The 23,661-nt window shown below is 40.9% G+C and overlaps 10 protein-coding genes across 11 annotated transcripts; 5 read left to right on the top strand and 5 right to left on the bottom strand.

Moving 5' to 3' along the window:
* Nucleotides 1–393: 393 nt before the first annotated feature.
* Nucleotides 394–2,324, top strand: LOC6586983. The gene is made up of 3 exons (XM_002012547.4): nucleotides 394–1,368; nucleotides 1,688–1,904; nucleotides 1,968–2,324. Exons 1-3 carry the CDS (start codon nucleotides 529–531, stop codon nucleotides 2,159–2,161), a joined length of 1,251 nt encoding a protein of 416 aa, XP_002012583.2. The 5' UTR covers nucleotides 394–528; the 3' UTR covers nucleotides 2,162–2,324.
* A 37-nt stretch (nucleotides 2,325–2,361) lies between these two features.
* LOC6574299 lies at nucleotides 2,362–5,891 on the bottom strand. The gene is made up of 4 exons (XM_032730820.2): nucleotides 5,701–5,891; nucleotides 3,289–3,658; nucleotides 2,703–3,228; nucleotides 2,362–2,632 (listed from the first exon to the last, which is right to left on the bottom strand). Exons 1-4 carry the CDS (start codon nucleotides 5,865–5,867, stop codon nucleotides 2,454–2,456), a joined length of 1,242 nt encoding a protein of 413 aa, XP_032586711.1. The 5' UTR covers nucleotides 5,868–5,891; the 3' UTR covers nucleotides 2,362–2,453.
* On the bottom strand, nucleotides 4,821–5,584 carry LOC116803670. Of its 2 annotated transcripts, none has more exons than XM_032730827.2 (2): nucleotides 5,495–5,584; nucleotides 4,821–5,383 (listed from the first exon to the last, which is right to left on the bottom strand). In XM_032730827.2, the coding sequence occupies exon 2, from the start codon at nucleotides 5,361–5,363 to the stop codon at nucleotides 4,908–4,910; it is 456 nt and encodes a 151-aa protein (XP_032586718.1). In that variant the 5' UTR covers nucleotides 5,364–5,383; nucleotides 5,495–5,584; the 3' UTR covers nucleotides 4,821–4,907. The 2 variants fall into 2 exon arrangements, with proteins under 2 accessions (XP_032586718.1, XP_032586717.1); XM_032730826.2 differs by having other exon boundaries at nucleotides 4,821–5,419; nucleotides 5,495–5,580.
* Nucleotides 5,892–6,491: 600 nt separating the features above from the next.
* LOC6574298 lies at nucleotides 6,492–8,177 on the top strand. Its single transcript, XM_002000317.4, has 2 exons — nucleotides 6,492–7,588; nucleotides 7,661–8,177. The coding sequence occupies exons 1-2, from the start codon at nucleotides 6,529–6,531 to the stop codon at nucleotides 7,846–7,848; spliced, it is 1,248 nt and encodes a 415-aa protein (XP_002000353.1). The 5' UTR covers nucleotides 6,492–6,528; the 3' UTR covers nucleotides 7,849–8,177.
* Nucleotides 8,178–8,646: 469 nt separating this feature from the next.
* Nucleotides 8,647–9,778, top strand: LOC6574297. Its single transcript, XM_032728169.2, has 2 exons — nucleotides 8,647–9,339; nucleotides 9,401–9,778. The coding sequence occupies exons 1-2, from the start codon at nucleotides 8,647–8,649 to the stop codon at nucleotides 9,776–9,778; spliced, it is 1,071 nt and encodes a 356-aa protein (XP_032584060.2).
* A 591-nt stretch (nucleotides 9,779–10,369) lies between these two features.
* On the bottom strand, nucleotides 10,370–11,900 carry LOC6574296. Its single transcript, XM_002000315.4, has 3 exons — nucleotides 11,272–11,900; nucleotides 10,689–11,217; nucleotides 10,370–10,618 (listed from the first exon to the last, which is right to left on the bottom strand). The coding sequence occupies exons 1-3, from the start codon at nucleotides 11,824–11,826 to the stop codon at nucleotides 10,443–10,445; spliced, it is 1,260 nt and encodes a 419-aa protein (XP_002000351.2). The 5' UTR covers nucleotides 11,827–11,900; the 3' UTR covers nucleotides 10,370–10,442.
* Nucleotides 11,901–12,960: 1,060 nt separating this feature from the next.
* Nucleotides 12,961–15,184, top strand: LOC6574295 (vacuolar protein sorting-associated protein 33B). Its single transcript, XM_032728312.2, has 4 exons — nucleotides 12,961–13,070; nucleotides 13,138–13,238; nucleotides 13,296–13,623; nucleotides 13,680–15,184. The coding sequence occupies exons 1-4, from the start codon at nucleotides 13,014–13,016 to the stop codon at nucleotides 15,120–15,122; spliced, it is 1,929 nt and encodes a 642-aa protein (XP_032584203.1). The 5' UTR covers nucleotides 12,961–13,013; the 3' UTR covers nucleotides 15,123–15,184.
* On the bottom strand, nucleotides 15,134–16,433 carry LOC6574294 (neugrin). The gene has a single exon (XM_002000313.4). It carries the CDS (start codon nucleotides 16,343–16,345, stop codon nucleotides 15,269–15,271), a length of 1,077 nt encoding a protein of 358 aa, XP_002000349.2. The 5' UTR covers nucleotides 16,346–16,433; the 3' UTR covers nucleotides 15,134–15,268.
* A 57-nt stretch (nucleotides 16,434–16,490) lies between these two features.
* LOC6574293 (mediator of RNA polymerase II transcription subunit 28) lies at nucleotides 16,491–17,391 on the top strand. Its single transcript, XM_002000312.4, has 2 exons — nucleotides 16,491–16,582; nucleotides 16,656–17,391. The coding sequence occupies exon 2, from the start codon at nucleotides 16,763–16,765 to the stop codon at nucleotides 17,306–17,308; it is 546 nt and encodes a 181-aa protein (XP_002000348.1). The 5' UTR covers nucleotides 16,491–16,582; nucleotides 16,656–16,762; the 3' UTR covers nucleotides 17,309–17,391.
* Nucleotides 17,392–17,831: 440 nt separating this feature from the next.
* On the bottom strand, nucleotides 17,832–23,245 carry LOC6574292 (transcriptional regulator ATRX homolog). Its single transcript, XM_002000311.4, has 4 exons — nucleotides 23,035–23,245; nucleotides 20,330–22,581; nucleotides 19,187–20,074; nucleotides 17,832–19,130 (listed from the first exon to the last, which is right to left on the bottom strand). Exons 2-4 carry the CDS (start codon nucleotides 22,527–22,529, stop codon nucleotides 18,049–18,051), a joined length of 4,170 nt encoding a protein of 1,389 aa, XP_002000347.2. The 5' UTR covers nucleotides 22,530–22,581; nucleotides 23,035–23,245; the 3' UTR covers nucleotides 17,832–18,048.
* Between the last annotated feature and the right edge of the window lie 416 nt (nucleotides 23,246–23,661).

Below are 23,661 nucleotides of genomic sequence, written 5' to 3'. Positions count from 1 at the left end.
GTGATTACATGACCTGCCTACAGTCAGGCAGAACTTACCCCTTAAAGAGCTCTGCAACCATAAATGGTCATTCTTACCATATCATATTATCACGTCTGTATGCTAGGTATGCCTATTTAATGCCAATAACATTTATTTGCTGTTGACATAGCAGCCGTGAAAGATTTCAGTAAGGCATGAATGGGTTAGGGTATTTTTAAGTGAGTTATCACTGTTGTTCTCTCATTCACATTATCACAACATGCGCCACGCTCTCATTCGCCTACAACTGTCCGTCAGCTGATAAGCCAACCCATGCCAACTAAAGCTAACAACAGAGAGAGCTTTTCGACTAGCGTCGCGGGCACGTGAGCTGCCGCCAACTGGGGAGCTTTACTCTTGCTCTCGCTCTCGCTCGCACTCCGCACTTGTCAGCTTAACGCAACAGCCGCTAGCGCTCAGCTGCTCGGTGCTTATTAAGTATTTTATTTTTTGTGACCACAACAGTCAGGTGACTTGAAAAAATAAGCAAACTTACATTGAAATAAAATGGGAACAGGCAAGAAGAACTACCAGGCACCGGAGTGGCTCACCGCGGAGTTTCTGCAAGATGTGCTGAAGGAGCACTTTAAAGAGGAATCGCTCATCGTCGCCGATTTGCTGGTGAAGAGCGCCCAAGTGGGCGATGTGGTGGCGGGCTTTGCCAGCGAAATGCATCGCGCCTGCTTCAATCTGCAGCGTGGCAATGTGAAGAGTAAATTCTCCGTCTTCGTCAAGGACCACCCGAAGGGCCAGACAGGAGCTATTGCGCTGCGCAGCAAGCTCTTCAAGCGCGAAATACTAACCTATAAGGAAGTGCTGCCCCGCGTCCAAGCGCTACTCGAATCGATTGGCGACAAGACGCAAATAGCACCCGCCTGCTACTACACGACCGAGACTCCGGAGCCCTTCCTCATCTTGGAGGATATGCAGCTGAGTGGATTTGAGAACTTCGAACGGGGGCGACTGCTCAACCTGGACTACGTCCTGCCCAGCGTGGAGAAACTGGCCAAGTTGCACGCCTGCAGCGCTGTCATAGCCAAGCAGAATCCCGAGGTATTGCAGTTCTTCGACGAGGCGCCCATTTCCCGCAATCCGGATCGTCGCGATTTCCTTAGCTTCTTTCCGGTGAACATACGCTGCGTGGCTGAGGAAGTCGCCCACTGGAAGGGCTATGAAGAGATCACCGAGAAAATGTTTAAGCTGGCCGAAAATGTGCTCCAGAGCGCCGTCCGCATGTACGATGAGCAAGACAAGGGGTTCAAAGTGTTCAACATGGCGGATATATGGATCAACAATCTTATGTTTCATATCAACAATGAAACCAAGGAGCCCGATAATGTTGTTGCTGTAAGTTCGTTGAATTATTTTCATTCCCTCTGCGTATTCGAAGTGTCTAAAGTAGAGTACATACGCGTCATTGACTCGGGTAACGTATTACCTGATTTCGGGTACCTATATCCCATTTATCTTTGATAACAATTTCGTATTTTATTTAAAGTATTTTAGATTCTCATTAAAATTGGTTTTTCTATATCATATTTTCTAGCTAGGCTTCTTTTTCTTATTAAAATATATTTGAACTTGTATGTGCTTAGAGTGTTTCCTAGTCGCTCATGGCCTACCAGTTTCGCTTAATCATTCTTTTTATGTATGAATTCTCTTGCAGGTCGATTTCCAACTGGCCTATGTGGGCTCACCAGCTGTCGATCTGAACTATTTTCTCTATGGTTCTCTCAACGAGAATGTGCGCAAGGTGCACTTCAAGTATATAATACACGAATATCAACGCGTACTACGGGAAACACTGGAGAAACTCAAGTACGACGGACACATTCCAACACTTAAAGAGATACATATTGAGCTAATCAATAATAGCCTGATTGGTGAGTTTCAAATTAATATTTACGAAGAAGCAAGAGGTATATATGTACTTTATCTATCTATAGGTGTCATTGCTGCCACTTGTCTTACACCTCTGATATTCAGGGAAGATGGTGGATTTGAAAATCTGGAGGATTTGAATTCACGCACCGAGATCGGAGATAATTTCCGACGCGAGAACGTTGAGAATCCCAAGTATCGCGCATTTTTACAACGCACAGTCAAGGAGTTTGAGTTAAACGGCTTTTTGGATACGTAACTCTCTTCAATACATGAACAATTGTGAACAGAGCTTCCAGTAGTCTACATTGTGTACAAAATAGTATTTAATAACATCAAGATGTATTAACAGATCACACACACAGTATGTAATATCAAAACTACCTGAAAACTAAATAATATATATATTATATATAAACATATTTCCAATAGTGTTATATATAAATCACAATATTAACATTTGAAAAGAAAATAATTTCATTGCTTTATTAAGTCCTCTATAACTTTAAATGCATAATTCACGCTTTGTTGATAATCTGATATCATAGCCTTTACGCAAAGTAACCCTGCTCCTCATATCTGGCCAATAGAAACTCAATATCTTTGATATAGTTTTCTAAGCGGTACAAGGGCTTCCGTGCGTCTTCGCTTTGCATCAGTTCAGCGGGATCGAAGTCCTTTAGCTGAAGACAACCCATCATAGGCAAAAAAGTTGATATCAGAAAGAAATCTAAAAAAAAGTTTTACACTGCAAGCTGTTTAAAGCTCTTAAATATATAACATTTGCAATAAATACTTACCATAGATCTTGTGCTGGGAGATTATCTTCCAAAACTCCATCAAACTGGGAAATTCGCCTTTATAGCCAATTTTCTGCAATGTTACGAGAAACTCGGAAAAATAATAGTCGAGCAGTTCTTTGTAGTTATTGTGTCGCTCTTCGGGGCCCATCAGCATATAGACAGAATATATAATGTCAGTGGTTACGGGGCAGATATTACTAATTTGGAAGTCCAGTAGCATAACATCCTCCACGCCGCCATCTTCGTTGTGCTTGAACATCATATTGCGAGCATGAAAGTCGCAATGGCCGAGCACGTAGAACCCATTGGGCTTCCGGCTTTCGTAATACTCCTGCATTATCGCTCGCATTTGCTGCACATAATCAGCTTTTATCTTACTGAAATAAGGAACATACTTTCGGAGTTCGGGAACTTCCTCAAGCAATCCAATGAATGTGCCCATGCCAGAGTTAAAATAAGCATCTTTCAAAACGGAATGCATGCTAAACAGACCGTACTTGAATTCTTGCAGAAAATCCGGTTGCTGAAAGTGTTTGAGTCAAACACATATATCATGCAGTAATTAATTACCTAAATTATTTACCTCGTTCAGCACTTTGAAGCTGCATGCGTGCCATTTGGCTAATTTCTGAAAAGCGATCCTCAGCTCAGGGACGGTTGGATTACGACTTCGAACGACCCTATAGCCCTGCGGCACCAAATCTTCAAAGATCATAACCTGGCGCGGCTCCAAGCTGTGATAGATGCAGGGAACAAACAGTTTTGTATTATCGCCGACTACGCGAAGCATTTCCTCGAACTTGGGCAATGCCTTAGTATACATGCCGATCTCGGTGACAAAGATGTTCGAGCTACCGACCATATCTTTCTTGTGCCCCTCCTGGTCGGGCATTGTCTTGATGATAAGCGACTTGGAGTGATCTCCCGCCTTTGTGGTGTACGAGACATTTGCCCGAAACAGCGCTTCCACATAAAATTCAACTATTTAAGTGAATTTTCATTGGAAAGCTTTCAAAAGCTTTGGCGATGTAATTAATATTATCAGATCTCGCATAACAACAAATTGAACATTTATTTTGGGAGTATTTAAATGCCTTTTACGGAGAGAAAATATAAAAATATTTTTTTTTTTTTTTTTTTATTGATTTCAGTCTATCAATATCTAGCTGTTCGTGCCCCTCCTTTCACTAATTTCTCTTCATCTTTCCCCGAACATTTTATAAAAGTCTGTAATATTCCTTTAAAATAAATAAATGGAGTAATTATTAGTAAAGTTTGGGAAATCCATATATACAAATATTATTATAAATACCAGAATACCATTAATTATATTATCCTGAGTTCATCGCAATAATGCATTAAAAATTTGTTTACATCGCTAATGTGAAAAGTAACTCATGAGAGGCATTCAATTTCGGGTCTACGTTGAGTGCAACTCTCTCGTCCATTAAACTTTAATCAAATGCAATTAAAATAATCGGATTTTTTAATATTTAATTATAGTATATTTACTTTTAATAACAACTAAATCAAGTTATGACAATTATTATTATGATGATGTTAATGTTCATTTAATGGTACTGTTAATGTTATGGACAATGGCAATGATCATTAGGATAATGCGATGATGATAATAAGACTGCTACTGTTACTGCTATATATAGTATTATTGATACGAAATTCTAATACTCATACTGGTACTTTTACTATTATTCATACTGATCGAAATACTGATACTATGAGTCATTCAGATTCCAATACTCATACTGATACTAATACCAATACCAATTGTGATAATGATACCGTTGACGAGTATCGTTCAGTCTCGTATCTTAATGCCAATACCAACACTAATAGTGATATTTATATAGATTTGAATATAATCAAAACAACTTGAACTTTTCTATTTACTCACAATATTTAATATCATATAATTTGCATACAATTTGCCAATTAATACAATCTTAAATACGTGGGTTCTAGAAGAAGCCTTCCGCCTCAAATCTGGCCAACAAATACTTAACATCCCGAACGTACGAATCTAAGCAGTGCATTCCTTTTTGTACGTCTTCCTTTTGAAAGACATCTGCAGGATCAAAGTCATAGACGTTAAAGGCATTCATCATTGGCAAAAATGTAGGTATCAAATATATATCGGAAATTTTCCAAAGTAAATAATATATCTAAATAGGAATCTTCTATTCATGACTTACCATAGCAATTGTTTTGGATGACTTGCTGCCAGAACTCCACCGAGTTGGGCAATTCGCCTTTATATCCAATATTTTGAAATGTTGCGAGAAACTCGGCGAGATAATATTTTATAAGTTCTTTATAGTTATTATGGCGATCTTCAATGCCAATCAGCATATATACGGCGTATAGCAGGTCCATGGTTATGGGGCAAATGTTGCTTACTTGGTAGTCCAACAACATAACATCTTTCAAAGATCCATCTTCTCCCTGCTTAAACATCATGTTCTTCAAATAAAAGTCACCATGACAGATTACATAATATCCATTTGGCTTGCGATTCCTACAATACTCCTGCATTACAATTCCCACTCGATCAATGTAATCATTTTCCATCTTTTCGAAGTACGGCTTATACTTTCTCAACTCTGGGAACTCTTCCAGGAAATCAAGGAACTTTTTCATGCCTGTAGTGCAAAAGGGGTCTTGGCGTATATTTGGTATTTCGAAGAGACCGTATGCTTATGTATGAAAATAAAATGAAAATTGACATTAAATATATGTACGTATGTTAGTTATTTCCATCCAGTACATACCTCGTGCAGAACATAGAAGCTAACCGCATGCAGCTTGGCCATCACCCGCCTCCCATAGAATCTGCTCGAACGTGGACTTTTGTGTACATGCCAATCTCTGTTTCAAAAAGATGAGAACCACTCAGCAATTCCTTTTTATGTCCCTCTTGATCGGACATCGTCTTGATGATTAGCGATTTTGATTGCTTTCCACCTGTGTTGGTATACGAAACATAATGCTCGCATAGTGATCGCTCTTGGTACTGGCTGGCGAGATTTTAACATCCAACACTTTTAGTTCTGGTATGCATTCATGTTTTTTAAGTACTTCCTCAACAAACTGCGCATTGAGCCAGGCGGGTGCAACCAACTCGTCAGCATTTACGCTTTCCATAGTTTTGCTATCAACATTTACTGATGAAACGTTGTTTAAGACTAAACTGAATACTGTTCGCTCAGCTACATAAGTCTCGTGCTCTCGAAAGCTTTTCAAACTGCCCAAAAGCACCTGAAACAAGAATCAAAAACAAAATTTGCACAATGGCTCTTCAGATAGACTTAACCATTTGATAGTTTTTTTATGGCTATCAAAAATTATCTATGGTACTGCTAAAATATGTGCTAAAATTAACATCGTACAATCTCGAATGAAAATAACTTAATCATAATCATCATAATCATCAACTAGTACCTCCCAACTCGTTTCGAGCTGTCATGTAATTACATAGAATAGGCAAAACAGGTACACTCTAAAATTATTTTAGGACGGGCGGACAAATGGATGATAATAGCATCAGCGTGATCAGGAATATATATCATAAGTCGGGTCTGACACGCGTCCTTTTGCCTGTTACGTACATTTTCACATCACCGTAATACCCTATCCCATTTTGAAGAGGTTCAGGGCATAGACTAAAAGTTACTGTCTCATGCCTACGCAGCGATTATTATAGAACCAAGTCGGTTGGAAAGCTCGCAAAGCTTTCAAGTCAAGTTGTATAAAAATGATAATGCAATCAACTCGTTAGTAGTTTGATTTCAGAAAAGCATCTGAGATGTCGGCTAATAATGGGTCCTACAATTCGGATGAGTTGGATGCTCCCGAATGGCTAAGTCCGCAGTTCATGAAAGAAGTCCTGGATGAACATCTGAAGCTCCCGGATCTCAAAGTAATTGATGCCAAGTTCACTCCGGCTAGTGCGAAGGGAGATCATTATGCCAGTGTGATGTTTCGAGCTGTTGTTGAATATGAAACGACGGGGAGTACAGGTTCTTCCACAATTTCTCTTATCATCAAGACAATGCCCGAAGCAGATGGTTTAAAGAAAGATATGCTAAGCGAATCGCATGTTTTTAAGACGGAGATCGCAATGTACACTGAGGTGCTGCCTAAGTTTGAGAAGATTTTGCGCGAGGCTGGAGATGAGATCACATTTTGTACACCTTGCATCTATCATAGATTAAAGCCCCGTCAGATTATGGTCTTTGAAGATCTGTTGCCTAAGGGATACTCTGTGTTACGAAGAGATGCCAACGTTGAGGAGCTCCAGGTAGCACTGTCAAAGCTGGCCAAGTGGCACGCCGTCAGCTTCAAACTGCTCAAGGAGAACCCGGAACAATTTGATCATTTGAAATATGACTTGACTACAATACCAAACATGATGGAACAGGAATTCATGACCAAATCCTTGGAGAACTTTCTAAACATGCTGGGCGTTGAAGAGAGTTTGAAACCCTTTCAAAAATACTTCGAGCCGATGCGCGGGAAGTTAAACAAACGTTATGTAGATGCGGTGAGAGAATATCGTGAAAATCGCCAAGCTGATACGTACTATGTTGTTTGCCATGGAGACTTCCACCTTCGTAACCTGATGTTCAGGGGACTCGATTGTATGCTATTGGATTTCCAGATGTCCCATGTGGGATCTATGATATATGATATAACGTACGCCATTTACATGCTTTTTGACGGCGAGGTACAACGAAATAATAAGGACGAGCTTATCTACTACTACTTCCAAACCTTTTTGAAAACCTTACAAAAAATTGGTTATATGGATAAGTTGCCCAGTTTAATAGAATTTCGTCGGCAAATGTTTAAGAACCGTTCTTTGGGTGAGTTCTGCAGAAATCCGTAAAAATCCGCTATAATGTAGTATATTATTATATTTATATATAATTTTCTAGACTTTCTCATGCTGACTGCCTTTCAACCTATAATTATGCATATGCGCAAAGGTGGCGATGCAGGAGAAATTGTAGAGGACGAAAAATCGACTATTCAGATATACCACCAAAAGGAATACATTGATAATCTGAAGATTCTACTCCCTCGTATGCTGCATTTGGGTTACTTTGAGTCACTTGACATGTGAATGCATACTAATATATTTATGTATATGTATGTATATGTTACTTATACATACATGCATATCTCAGTCCACTGATCAGATGTTTGATGAATTGAAATTAATTAATTAACTATCGAATGAGATCGGCTATCGACTAAGAGCATTGTGAAGAGAGAAAGTTAAACAAAAGAAATACTTATAATTAGTGTTAGTTAAATTGCATTTTAATTAAAGTAATTTAACTGTGTAAAGAATAGAAGCGTGAACATTTAATTGTTAATTTTGTTATTGTTGGCTTGTAACCACATATAATTATTTTCTCATTGTAATAAAAAACTCTAATTTTAGACAAATAGAATTGTGTTTTTGCTCCCAGAGAACCTCATCAGTTAATATACATATGCATATATACCTGACTTGAATTCTATTTGATGTTTTTCTATTGTTTTTTTTTTTTTTATTTTTTTTTTTTTTACCTTGAGCTATGCATATTTAAACGTGTTGAGCATTATAATATACGCATATAAAGCAAAAATATGTTAAGCTTATTTATTTATAATTTATTAATAAATGTTGTTAGAAATGTGGGATAACTTCAGTTTAGCTTTTTGATCTTATCTATATATTTCTGATACCAGTTATCTGTAGGTACACATTCGACTATTATCAGTTTCATTATAGGACTTACTTTAACGATGTAATTCTAAAAGATATTTATATAATTTGGGTTTACAGTATGATAAACATTTATTAATTAAATGACTGAAAAGGGTACAGTTTGTAGATTTGCAACGCTGCATTGGCATTGTCTATATAATTTGAATGCCCTTTAAAGGTTTCGTAGTAGAAATATTTAGTTTCAGTTTTAGCTCGCACCCAAACGAGTGCGAGAGCTACGACTCAGATGAGGTGGATGTGCCCCAATGGCTGAACAGCCATTTCTTCAGAAAAATCTTGACTCAGTATTTCAAGATACCTGAACTGAGATTCGTCAATGTAAAGTTCTTTCCAGCCAGTGCCAAGGGAGATTATTATATGAGTGTGATGTTTCGAGTCGTCGTTGAATATGAAATATCAAAGAATGATGATGCCTCAAAGATATTCCTAATTAGCAAGACAATGCCCGAACAGGAGGGTCCAGCGAAAGAGCTATTAGACGAATCGCACATCTTTAAGACGGAGATTGAAATGTTCGAGGAAATATTGCGAGAGATGGGAGATAATACTTCATTTGGTGCTTCCTGTATCTATCATAGCTTGAAGCCGCAACAAGTTATGGTGTTTGAGGATCTGTTACCACTCGGCTACGCCATCGTTCGAAGATTTGCCAATGCAGAGGAGCTACAAGCAGCGCTAACAAAGCTGGCCAAGTGGCACGCAGTTAGCTTCAAGTTGCTTAAGGAACAAACCAAGCTGTTCGGTCATCTGCAGTATGACATTAGCACTCTGCCGAACATTTTGAAGCAACCCTATATCACGGAAGCCTTAAGACACTTCCGGAATATGCTTGACAATGTAGAGAGATTGAGACCCTATCGAAAATACTTTGAGCCAATCCACAAAAAGGGAAATCCAGAACTGTGTGAATATTCGACGTGAATACCGCGACAATCGCCAAGAAAACGGCTACTATATGCTCTGCCATGGAGACTTTCATCTGCGTAATATAATGTTCAGAGGCGTCGAGTGTTTGCTACTTGATTTCCAGATGGCCCACGTGGGATCCATGACCAGTGACATAATATACGCTATGTACGCGCTGTTCGATGCGGAGATACTTAGAGAAAAATCGGATGAATTGATTTACAACTACTTTCAAACCTTCTTGAATACCCTCAACCAGATTGGCTACCACTACCAGCTGCCCAGCCTGATTGAGTTTCGGCACCAGATGATTAAAAAAGAGATCATGGTGAGAGTAATTGAGTATAATATAAATAATATAATAAAATGAGTACAATTCTATCTTTACGACGACCTGGAAGAGATGCTTCCGCGTATATTGCACCTAGGCTACTTTGAAAAGACCTAAAGCATATACTTGTGGGTGCATATAGACAGCCATCAATCCACTGTTAACTAGCTTTCATATTGCAAACGTAGTTTGAAAATTATCTTTTAATTGCGTTACCTTCTTATATTTAAATATATATGTGGGTGGCTGGCGATTAAGTTCAATTTAATTTAGTCATAGATTATTCCATTCATTAAAACGATTTACGTAAGAAGCAAGAGCAGTTCGTTAACTAATAGTCTCTGTTTGCTACAAACGTATTTAATCTTGATATTCTAGATAAGTCTTTCGCATATAAAGATATGATAAGAAGCTACGTCTAAGCTATAACCAAATAGCAAACGTAGAACCCCTTGACATTTAAGATTTATTTTATTTGCTTAGCTTATTAAAATTTTTTTATAAGACTTTTTGCTTATAAGATAAGTTTTCATCTTTAGTTGGCTATCAATAGAATTAGTAGACGGATCTACCATAGTACTACTTCCTGGTTTTGACTGAAATAAGTTTAAAATGAAAGGAACAGATAAATTATTTTATAATCATTATTTATGACATTTACACATTAGGCTGGATGATATGATATTTATACATGTTATATAAATCAGTCAAAATATCCAAATTTTTCAAATTTGGCCAGCAAAAACTTGACATCTTCAACATAGTTGTCCTGGAAAAATAGCTTTTTGCGGACATCACTTTGTTGCAGGACCTCAGTAATATCCACGTTTGCTCTAATACCATGCACCAGGGGTAAAAATGCGAATATGAGAAACAAATCTGTTATGATAAAAAAAATTTAATTATATATTGAAACTATTTTAATTTTTACTTTGAGGCCAAAACATACCGTAAAAATTGTGGCGTGTCATTTGCCTCTGAAACTCCGCGAAATTCGGTAGTTCTCCTTTGTATCCAATTTGTTTCAGTGTTTGAACAAAAGTTGAGAAATAAAACTCGATCAACTCCTCTAAGTTGTGCTGACGATTCTCTGGCGACAACAGCATGTAGGTCGCATAGATCAAGTCGATGGTTATGGGACAGATGTTGCATATTTGGTAATCAATCAACATGCAGTCCTCAATACTTTGATCCGATGTATTGTGTTTAAACATCATGTTACGCAGATGAAAATCGCCGTGGCATAGTACATAGTATCCATTGGGTTGTTTATTTTTGCGATACTCCTCCACAATATCAACGAAAAGATTCATATAGGTGTTCGCTATATTCCTAAAATACGGCCTGTACTTAGCAAACTCTGGCCTTGAATCGAGCAGTTCCAGGAAATTGGTCAGACCCGATGTGATAAACGGATCATTCAATATGTTTGGTATTTCGCAAATGCCATATTGGAACTCATTCAGAAAGTCAGGAGTCTGGGATAAAATAGATGATTATCATTTGCTTTTCATCACTCCTGGCTGACTCACCTCCCTTAGAGTCTTTAAGCTAACTGCATGCAATTTAGCGAGCTTCGTAAATGCGCCCTTTATCTCCTCGACCGTTGCTTCCCGATCTCGTATAACAGTATAGCCCTGCGGCATCAAATCCTCAAAAATAATAACTTCACGTGGCTCTATGCTGTGATAGATACAGAGCGTACCAAGTCGACTCTCATCCCCAGACGCCTTCAGAATCTGCTCGAATCTGGGCAGCACCTTGGTATACATGCCAATCTCGGTCTTAAAGAGATGGGAGTCCTTAAGCATTTCCTTCTTATGTCCCTCAGCTTCCGGCATTGTCTTGATGATCAGGGACTTGGAATGTTTTCCGCTTTGTGTGGTATACGCCACATTACCTCGGAACATAACGCTTGCATAGTGATCACCCTTTGCACTCGCCGGAGATAGATTTACACTAACTACCTTCAGCTCAGGAGCATTCTCGTATTTACTCAGCGCATTCTCCAAGAACTGCGCACTTAGCCAGCCGGGTGCTACCAACTCATCGGCATTGGCGTCAATATTCTCGTTTGTCGATGTCATTATATTTGCAATGTAACTATACTATGATTAGAATTCCAAGCGAACGAAACAACGAATCAACTGAAACTGAGCTTCCGCATAGCGATCAAGGCTATTTAAACGATTCAGCCAAAAGCTTTACATACCCACTCTATCTTACTAATACTGAATAAACCGCATTTTGTTCTGATATTTTAAATTGCATATTTCTTTTGAGTCGCTATTAATATTATTATAGTATACTAAGTATACATACAACTAATTAAAAAATAAATAAAAATAAAAGTGGACGCCTATAAATAGTTACTCAAGTTGAAGCCTATTATGTGAGTATCTTGAGTATCATTTTTCAATCAGATATTTAAATTCTATAAAAAATGGTTATAGAAATGGTTAATAAGAATAGGCCCTAGTTGCTGTCTGAAACATTTTTTTATATTTTCACAATTATATATTGTATATTCATTACAAACAACTTGAAAGCACTTTATAGTTGTGTATTGATAAGATAAACTAGAAAAATTTCAAGTACCTGACCTAACGCTATTATTTATTCTTGACTCTAAAGCTCTTTATGCAGTTCTGCTACAAGCTTTTCACTAATATTTGAAAAAAAAAAAACTGCAAAGCTTAAAAGCTCATCGAAAAAGGCATTTCATGATTTTCTAAAATAAAGCAATTCAAGTACCACACAATAAAAGGTACTACCATATGTCTTCCATGTATTTTTAATTAATATGTGTTTGATATTTTGATAAGCTTATATATCTCATTGATAGATTTCGTGATATTATCATCAAATAGATAATGCAATTGAAGTGCATCAGTAAGAACAAATCAACTTTTGCATAGTCTAATGCAAGTGCCTAAATTCATGGAAATGCTTGCAACGAATTAACCATACATACATAGATAATTGTTTTTTAATTGGATATTCAGTAAGAATGTTTATCATATAGGTATATATACATATGTATATGTATAAATAATCATGTAATTGAAACGGACTAATTCAAAATAGAATAAATTAAAATAGATATTAAGGCAACTATGCCTGAACTTATATAAAACATATTCAATAACAGGCTTTAATTATATTTTCTGAAAATTCTTTAAACAAATTAACGCTTTATCGCAAATTGTTATCGGTCCGATTCAACTATCGATAAGCAGCAAGTATAAAAGCTATCGCAGACATATTCTCTCAAATGGATGTTACATTGGAGAAGAAACTGCAAGGATTTCAACTGGTAGCGCAGGAAAAGGTTTGTGTGCAGCAATTCATTTATTAGTAAAAATCCGAAAATATAAATTATTATGTGGTCGCTGCAGTTGCAGGCTATACTATGTTCCATACCGGGCAAGAAAGAACTCATCTTGGAGCCAGAACTGATCAAGCCGCTGGAGCACGTATGCACCGCTTCCTGGCTGAAGTGAGTATGACCACAGGAAGCAATTAGCAGCTGTCTTTAACACCTCACTTCCTACAGGTTGAAGGGAATCCAGCGTATTTACAAGCACGATGCGAAACAACGTCTGCCCCGCGCCGACGACCAGGTGCACATTTATATGATTCGTAGTCTACTGGGCACCTATCAAACGCTGCTGCGGCAACTGCAGCCACTGGCAATGCAGACATCTAGTGAGTCACCGGACTTGGAATTGCGTGCATTTCACATCATTTGCGTGCCCAGCTGCTATGCCTATTTCCATGCGCTGCTCGAACAGGCGGGATTGTGTGGCCTGGTGCAGCTGCATCATTACAATTGGGATTTTATATATCTGGACCAAGGTGTGCTTAGCCTAGAGCTACCGAATGTAAGTTAATCCATTAATTGACAACCAAATTATAATTCCCATTCCCACCCGCACAGCTCTATGAGTGCCTCTATCTGCAAGGCAACAGTTCTGCGTTGTCTGCAATGGCGCAAAGCTTGCGTCTGTTGCAAATGATTTGCGGCCAACCTGCTGTGACGCTCACCTTTGGTAATCACTCGACGCAACTGATGCATTTGCTGCAGGCGCTGGGCACAGTTCCTCAGTCTCCTAACCCACCCGACTTTGGTGCCTGGCTAATAATGGACAGAGATAAGGACTACGTATCGACATTGCTAACGCCTGCCATTTATGCTGGCCTGCTTTTGGAGGTGTTCCAGCTGCGTGCCGGCGAGATTGTCGTAGACAATGCCAACAACAAAATACGCACTCAAAAATTGCACCTGCTCCAGGGCAAAACTGAATATGCCACCAATCAAGGCAAGCCCAGTTGCATCCGTCTAAACTCCGCCTGTGATGAGATCTACGGCGACAATCGATACAAACATTTTGCGCAAGCCAGCAGCTTGGTGCGCGCCCAAGTGAAGGCATTGGGGTTAGAGCTGCAGAAACTCAACGACATGCAGCTGGAGGAAATGCACGACTATGTGGCACGTAAACTGCCCAAGCTAACAGAGCTGAAGGCCAAAGTATTGCGACATCTGAACGCCTCTGAGATTGTCATACAAATGCTGGGCAATTTCCGCCGGCTTCAAACGCTTGAAGAGGACATCCTCAATAATGTATCACGCAAACGCTTGCTTACCGAAATCGATGAATTGCTGACAACGGACGGACAGCGTTACAATACATTGCGCTTGCTCTGCCTGTTGCATTTATGCGCAGGCGTTGCGCCCGAGGAGCTGCAAAGCTTTGCCCGGAATTATTGCAACATGTTTGGCCATCGAGAGCTGTGCGTGTTTCAGCAACTGGCACAGGCAGGCCTGTTACCGGTACTTCTGCCGGAACGCAAGACCTCTGCCAAACTGTTGTCCAACTTGCCACTGCCCAAGTTTCAACAAACCGAATTTCAAGCCAATGCCAACCGCCTGAAACTGTTGACGTCATGTGCGGACGCGGAACAGCCTGCAGCGGCTGGCAGTGCCAGTGGTCATCCAGCTATCAAGTCCTGCCCCAGCTTTGTGTTCAATGGAATGTACATACCGCTCGCAGCACAGCTCTGTTCCATGCTCCTCAATGCTACCAGCAGTGAGCAGCTGGCCACAAAGCTGGCCATGATCGAAGGCCTGCAGGTGCACGTGGGCGCACAAGCTAGCACTCCCAAAGCCTATGCGGCACACTTAAAAACGGCATCAACGGAAAATGCAGATGTCTTTCCCCTGCGCCTGCGCAACTTGTTTGTGTTTGTGGTGGGAGGCGCGAATTATGCGGAGATTGCAGCCTGTGATTTTGTGAGCAAACTAACTGGCGCCCAAATAACTATTGCCTCGGATACCCTACTGGCGGGGAGCGATCTTATCGCTGCTGCCTTCAATCACTGAATCTACAACAATCAAAGTTTATATGTTTATATTTTTGTAGTAAATCGTTTCACTTATTATAACTTATTGTTATATTTGTCAGAAAATTGATCAACTTCCTTAGCACACAAATGGCCCTTTAATAAAGGGAATATATCATTTGCTTTTCATCGATTTCCGCCCGTCATGCCAGGCACTCGATATAGAAACTCCCCATCATCATCGTAATAGGCATCCTCTATGCGATATGTGGCTCCTTCTCGATATAATTTGCGCGGTATAACTATGCGGTCCTTCACTTTGCTCATCTCATATTTACGCTGATCCTCAACACTGACCACAATTTCAGTGCGCTCAAATTTCTGCACAAAACTAGATAGCACACCCGTTCCGCTGGGATTAGGCAGCGGCTGCTCGAACAGAATTTTCTTTTGCTCCTCCTGAGGCACTAGCCGTGACTGTCTTAGCTCCTGCAAGCGCATATTGCGCTTGTTTTGTACTTTGTCCAGCAGAAAAGTTTCGTCCTCAGCTTCAGAAGGAGGCATTATCCTAGTCTCTAGTTGTTGGATAGGTTTCCCGGTTGTGAGTTGCTTGTTGGGCTTGCTGCCGAGCAAGGCGCGAAATTCTGTTTTTTCGGGTAATGGTAGCTCCGGCCGCGTTGGCCACTGCTCTGGAGACAGCTGTTGAAGATCTTGTCGCTGGCGCTCTGCAAATTTTTGCAGATGCTGCAGCAGCTCAGCCGGCAGATCGGTGCATTTGCCAGAGCGTAATCTTGACCAATTATTCATGACGCTGGCATCATGGGAGCGTATGCGTTCCACACTCTGTGGCCGCCATTTGGAGCGCAACACTTTCTGTACAATGTCTGGAGTGGCCGGAAAACTCTCAGCCAGCCGCTCAACGCTCCATTCCTCTGCATCGCGCTCGTGAAGTAGACGCATTTGCTCCTTTTCTGCGTACAGCAGGAAATTTGGCAGCTTGGCATCACGGAAATATTTGTGTTTAATCATAAACTGGCGTACACGATCTCGATGTTGCTGCTGCTGTGCCTCGTATTGACGATGTATCTGATGTGAGGACATAAAATCCGCTTCATTGTCGGCATAATCCTCACTCGCTTCGGACGCCTGTTGTTGCAAATCTTGCAACTGATATGCCATGCCGGGGTTCGCACGGCGTGGTACGCGAGCCAAAAGCCCCCATTGTGCTGTGTATAAGCTTCTTACTATAAGATCTGCTCTCATTTTCCTTTTAATAAAAATCCTGATATTAATTCAGCAGCCAAGATATTATGGTAACAATAGGGTGATTGCGACAAACCAAATTATCGATATATCTATATTTATCGATTAGCACACAGCTGTTTTTCCACTGTCTAATTTCACTCATAGCATAGCAAAATATTTAAGAATTAAACGGTCAGCATAATTTTTTCAGTCAAACAATTCTAATTCACGAAATATTGCTTCCTGGACAGAAAAGTATTAATTTAGCATGTTTTTATTCGATAAGCAGTGATGCCGTATCAATGAATTATTTTCCGGTATTTTTTAGTACTCGCTGGACCGCTTTATTTTGCAACCGCTGAATAATTGTTTACATCGGGATAAATCACATTATACTCTTAAATAAAACTTAAATCTACGAAATAAAGAAGAAACATGTCTACGCCAAATAACGAAAATGGTAGCGGCAATTTAATGGACGAATTTGAAGAAGCGTTTCAGTCCTGTCTGCTTTCGCTAACCAAACAAGAACCCAACTCCGGCACGAACAAAGAGGAAATTGAGTTGGAAGTGCAAAAGACAACAAATCGCTTTATTGATGTGGCTCGCCAAATGGAAGCATTCTTTCTGCAAAAGCGATTCCTTGTCTCCACTCTGAAGCCGTATATGCTTATCAAGGACGAGAATCAAGATCTAAGCATTGAGATACAACGTAAGGAGGCGCTGTTGCAGAAGCATTATAATCGCTTGGAGGAGTGGAAGGCTTGTTTATCCGACATACAACAAGGCGTGCACACTCGTCCTGGCCCGGCCATGATGCCAGGCCCATGTCCCGGCGGTATGCCACCTCTAGGTGGACCGGGACCACGTCCCGGCCTAATGAGCGGTATGCCATCCGGTCAAATGCCTGGAAGCCAGCAGCATTTATTGCAGGCCCAACAAATGCAAATGCGTATGATGGGCAAACTACCGCCTAAGTGATTATTATTATACATATGTAGAATATAATTTATGGATTAAGTCATACAAACCTTTAATAAACAACACTCAAATGCTGCCGAAAATGATGAATCCAGCATTCTGGTCCCATCAATGTCTTGTCTGGAAACTTATCAATAAAATGGAATAAACTTTGTTGATTTTCCTGGAGGACTGATTTGCAGATACAACTAATTAAAAAACGCAATGGATTATTTATCGTATTCTGTGCCATTTATTATTTTTTATTTTACTGCGTGTGTATTTAAATGTTGTAGACCTTAGCAAAGATCGCGTATAATAGCTAATATATCTATGTATATAACTCATTATATGTTTGCTCGCTTATGTGTATGTGTGTGTGTGCATGTATGTGTGAGTGTGTATGTGAATTGGTATCGATATCTAATGTATATCTAAATGTATTAGGACAGTTTTTAACTTAACTGAGGCGTACAAACTATATCAAGTTATGCTTGGGCTATATTCATGAACGCATGAAAACAAATTATTCCTTTTGTTTTTCTTTTGTTTTGTTTTTGTTCTCAATATGAAAATAAAGACGTCAATTAACTAACATTAAATCGTATCGAAAAAAATAAACAACATATGTATATAATGTTGGATTGGGGACAGCACGCCAAGCAATTCATGTAGCAACCGGAATCCCAATTCTACCTTCCCCTCCAGGGCGTGAGTCGATTTGGGTGTGTAAATATGATTGGACTTCGTGAGGATGCAATCTAGTCAATCTCGTATACCTTGTCGGCTTCAAATCCTGGGGGATTGGCAGTGGTAGGCGCAGGTACAGCGCCACCAGCTGGCTGTCCGGTTGCTTGAGTGTAGCCCGCTGCCGATGGGTTTTGATTAGCATAGAGCAAGGGATTCATATACATTCCGCTGGGGTGCACAATGTGCGTATGCAGCTGTAAGAGATCCTTGTACATGGTAGGATCCCCATTGTTCATCTCATTGTACAACTGCTGCAAATAACTTGGCACCAGTTGTATGACTTGATTCTGTGTTAACTCCGGATGATCTTTAGATATCTTCATGTTGAGTAACTGCAATAAGATATCCGAACGGAAGCCAAATATCTTATTGGATGTAACGCTGCCCGACGCATTGCCAAATTGATTGGCCATCTGGACGCCAAAGGCATTGCGATCATAACTCATATATTGAGATGCCTGCACGGCGCGCGTCTTCTCGGCCTCGTATTCGGCCCATGCGGACTTACGCTCCTCTTCAGTTAGATTCTCGTGCTCCTCCTGCTCCAGCAGTGAGTCGTGCTCATGGTACTTGAATATCAATTTCTCATGTTCCGTCAACAGCTCAGCAAACAGACGATCCTTGGGCAGCAGCGGCATCTCGCGCTCAACGCTCGGCTTGAGCTCATAAGTGTACAATTCCATTAGATCCGTTTGATTATAATGCCTTGAGATCTGTTGTTCATCAATCACACGCTTGGCCGTTGCCTGCTTGGCCACCTGACGTTCATAAACCTTCTGCTCCATGGTACCCATGGCTATCAAGCGGTATATATAGCAAGGCTTCACCTGCCCGAAACGATACACACGAAAGATGCTCTGCGTATCGTGCGAGGGATTCCATGAGACATCAAATATGACCACGCGATTGGCGGCCACCAAATTGATACCCAATCCACCGGCACGTGTTGAGATGAGAAAGAGACGGGCACGTAAATTGCTGGCATTATTAAATTTCTTGCACATAGATTCACGCTGCTCCACACTGCAGGACCCATCCAAACGAAAATAATCCTCGCCAGGTGTCCAGCATCCCTTAAAGTTTCCAACATCACCTAAAAAGGAATTGTTAGCTTGTGGAATGAGGAAAACAAAAAAACAAAAGACCAACCTTCAAATTCATAGCCCTTAGTGTTGCTGTCCACCAATGAGAGGAAATGTTCAATGACATCCAAAGATTGTAAGGATTGGGAGAAGACGAGCAGCTTGTCACCAATTGCCTCACACTGCTGCAATAAACGCAACAGAATTAGCAGCTTGGGGGAATGATTGACATTGTTTAGCTCCCTCTCTTCAACGAAAGGCTTCCACCATTCGGAGGGATCATCCTTCTGAACAGCTGCACTACCACCGGCACACTCCACATCCGAATCGCTATCAGCCAAGCCAGAGCGTACACCGTTGCGCGTCTTACGACCCTTTATTTTAGTGCCGCCCGCGGCATCTGAGCTGACCATGGTTAAGCTAGCATCCGATTTGAACGATTCAGCACTCTCTGATGAGTTAGACGCTACATCTTCCTCCTCGGAATCATCACAGATGAAGCCTTCCATTTCATCTGAATCGTCGTTGCTTAGCAAACGCTTTGCAATAACATTATCGCTGTTCACGCGCAGATTCATAGGATGTGTCCAAATGCGACGCAAGTCCTGGAAGTCCTGAAACAGACGTGCTCCCTTGCCGCAAATATCGGAGCTACCCTGATCCCGATGCGTTGTCATATAGTAGCCATATAGCTGCTGCTGCAGCTCCGAAAGTGTCGTATATACGACGTACTCATGCTTCGGCGGTAAATAAGGCGCCAACACAGAGTAATCTCGACGTTGAATACAGCCCTCAAGCAGCTTGTGCAGGATATGCGAACGATGTTTCATCAATCGCAAATCGCGGTCCGTAGAGTCCGTGTACTGGCCATTGCTAATCGGATTTACAAACCGATTCATGTATTCCTTATATGTGCCCAACAAATTTGGCTTCACAAACTGAATCATACAATAGTCTAAATAAAATGAAATAAATAAATAAATTAAAAATATCAATAGAAGTTGGAGATTATCAGTACAAATATTGTATAAATTGGTAGTATATGTCCTGACGAAACAGTAGTACTAAAAGTCCAAATAATAGTTGAAGTAGTTGTAGAAGTATAATTATGGATATTATTTAGTAATATAGCATTAGAAGTAGTAATAATTAATTAGTATTAATAATAGTAGTAGAGATAGTAGTTCTAGGAATATCTGCAGTTACTTACATTCTTTGAGATTATTTTGGAGCGGCGTGCCGGTGAGCACAATACGGCGCTTGGTCCGCATGCGGGTGACCGCCTTGCTAATGGATGTCTTCTCATTTTTTAGCAAATGTCCCTCGTCGCAGACCACTAGGTCGGGGCCTGGGTCGACTAGTGCTTGCTGCAGTTGCTCACGCTGTTTCTTGCGCAAGCCCTTGGCCTTCTCGTTGGCCAATATGCGATACATATCGTAGCCCAGTATACAGACGCCGCCCTCTTCGAACCATTCGTTCAGCTTGAAGATGCGAGTCGGCTTGTCCTTGTAGCGTGAAATGTCATAGACCTCAATGTCGCGCCGATGGGCGAAAGACATCCAATGGACAAACTCACGGGCCCAGTTATTAACGGTGCTCAACGGGGAGATGATCAGCACACGCTCTACGCCCGTGCGTCGCGTATTGACGAGCAGCGTGTGCGATAATGTGACCACCTGCAAGGTTTTGCCCAGACCCATGCAATGGGCCAAGATGCAGCCAGAGCCGGGCTTTTGCTCGCTTTCTTTGAGCGTCTCAAAGCAGGCATCCCACATGAATTTCACACCCTCTACCTGGTGAGGCTTTAGCTTTTTGAGCAGACCCTTGTCCACCTGAAGCAGCGCCTTCTTGGACTCCTCATCAAAGTCAAGGATCAATTCGCTAATTTCAACGCTTTCGGATTTCTCAAAGATGCGATTATAGAGCTTTTGGCGCTCTTCGATGCGTTTGCGACGATCCTCTTCCTCTTTAGCCGCCTCCTTGGTGGTCAAATCCAAATCTTTAGTCTTGATTATTTTGCGTATATGCTTACGCTTGTTCTTGTTCTTCTCATCATCACCATCATCGCTGTCCCCACTAGAGTTATTTTTAATCCGTTTACGTTTCTTTTTCTTCTTCTCCTCGGGCTCGAAGTCGGACGAGTCCTGTGCGGAGCCGTCGTCTTTTTTGCCAAAATTACGACGCTTGCGTTGTGGCATCACCTCACTGGCACTGCTCTGGCCATCTTCGGCTTGTGCGCTAGCCTCCCCATCCTCATCGGAGTTATCTTTATTATCCAGGTCTGATTCGGCTTGTTCCTCATCGGCTGTTTTGTAATCGGAATTGTTATCGCTGGCCTTTCTATTCCGGCGATTGCGCTTCGAGGTGCTCGCCTGTTCCTGTTCTGAATCACTGCTCATCTTGCGCTTTGCGTTCGCTTCCTTTGCAGTTGCTGTTGCTACAATCTCAGATGCTGCACCCTCTGACTTTGCTCGTTCCGATGCAGCACTCTCCGATGCTGCACTTTCGGCAACTGCCGATGATGCAGTTTCCCTTGATATAGGCGCTGCAGTAAGCCACTTGACGCGCTTCAAACGCACCACACAGCGACGCACCTTTAACGTCGGCTCGTCGCTTGTCCCGCTATCGCTATCAATCAGCAGCTTAGAAAGCAAGCTCTGTTTGGTCGCTGGTGGGAGCTGCGGAGCCCGCTCTCTGCTATGATCCGAAGACGAGGATGTGATGCGCCTATTGCGTGTCGATTTTCTAGGACTTACAATTATTTCCTCTTCGTCAGTTAATTCCTCGTCGCTCAGTTCGATAATCGATACGTTTTTATTGCGAGTTTGCCGTGGCGGCAACACAGAGGCTGGCCTTAAAGTAGTATTCGTTCTATTTGCTTGTACGGTTAGTTTGCCGGCGGCGGCGACGGCGGCGTTTCTTGTTGGTCTGGTGCTTGGACTACTGCTTGGGCTGGTGCTGATATTGCTACTGCTCTTCTTGTTTGGTTCTGCCAGCAGTTTCTCCAGTGGCACAATACTTATTTTGAATGCTGGCTTCGCGTCTGCTACGCTTTGATTGGCGACTAGTGAATCGACGGCTGATGCTTTTGTTGTTGCAGTTGGTTCGCTTTTTTCGTTAATGCCATTACTTCTGCTGCCAGTTTTGTTGCTCGCTTCAGTAGTTGCTTTTTTTGTTGAATTCTCGTTGACATTGTTGCCTGTGTCACTTATCTCTGGTTGATCAGTTTCTAAACATTTTTTGCTCTTAGCGTGTGCTTGATCACTTTTGTTGCCTTTGTCGTTGCTGTTAGCTCCGGGGCTGTTACTGTTGCCGTTGCTGCTGCTATTGCTGTTGCTGTTGTCAGCATCAAGTGGATTGATCAAGGTTGCAACAAATGTCTCCCGAGAGTCTGACTTTTCCTCTCCCATAGGTAACAGCGTTTACGAGCTTTGGTGCGCTACGTCTCAAATATCAAAAAAGCTATATCGTATAACAAAATAAATAAGTACAAAACAAAACAAAAAAACCAAAAAACAAAAAGAGAAGAAAATTGAGCAGAAATTAATTGTCTCTTTGTTGCAACCTTTTCTAGGCATACTAAAAATTCAGAGCTGCATTCGCAGCGACGTTATTGTTGCACTATGCTTCTTCTTTCTTCATTAACAATTTTCCTTTCCTTTCAATTTCGATATGCTCTTCTTTTCGTTGGCTTGGATATTTTAAGTACTTTTAACAAGTTAATGCTAGTTTCACTAAAGTTCACTTTTATTGTGTGCCTAAATACGATTGCGACATTGTCTAACATTCAAAATTTGTTAATTTTTCCAACATTCCTCCGCCGCGCTTTTTGGCAGACGCGTACCGCACTCACACACACTTGGCAATTCACGCACACATGCGCATACATACAAACACATGCAATGCGCCACTCACCTATTGCGAATTTTCATTTGCATTTGAAATCCGCATTGCATTTTCAATGTTCACACCCCACATTTATAAGCTTTTTATAAATGTCACTTAGTAATCAAGAACAATTGAAAATGTTTAATGTGATGTAGTAGCATTGGATTGCCAACACCGCCGCTAAAAATTTTATTTGCTGGTATACACAGCACACAAGCACACAGATGTAAATAGTGGCAAAGGCAACTCTAGCGCCGACAGTAGAGATGGACCATATTCTCTTACCGGTTACCTATTCACATCGTGACATTTAATCGTATAGCAAAATACAACTTTTATTTATCCATAAACATTCATAATTAACAATTAATATGCGTTATTTAGAGAGAAAATTATACAACTTTTTCCCATAAATCGAATCACAGATTCAATATGATAAATATATATCAGTGTGTTGCTGTCTTCACTACAATTAAAAAATGTATTGCCTAAAGAACCCTTTAGATTTAGGATTAAGCCTAACTTAGCATAATGGTGACTGTTTCTGATATTAGTTATATGAAATAATTTGATTAAATTGATTGAAATTTATGTCCGTATAGCACCAGCTGTTTATTTTTGTTTTTTTCGCAGTGCTGCCAGACCCTAGATCAA

Source organism: Drosophila mojavensis, unplaced genomic scaffold (genome assembly GCF_018153725.1).
Source record: "Drosophila mojavensis isolate 15081-1352.22 unplaced genomic scaffold, ASM1815372v1 contig_277, whole genome shotgun sequence".
In the NCBI taxonomy this organism is placed as follows: domain Eukaryota; kingdom Metazoa; phylum Arthropoda; class Insecta; order Diptera; family Drosophilidae; genus Drosophila; species Drosophila mojavensis.
Note: the sequence above shows the minus strand (reverse complement) of the source record. Positions and strands in the feature narration are given on the sequence as shown.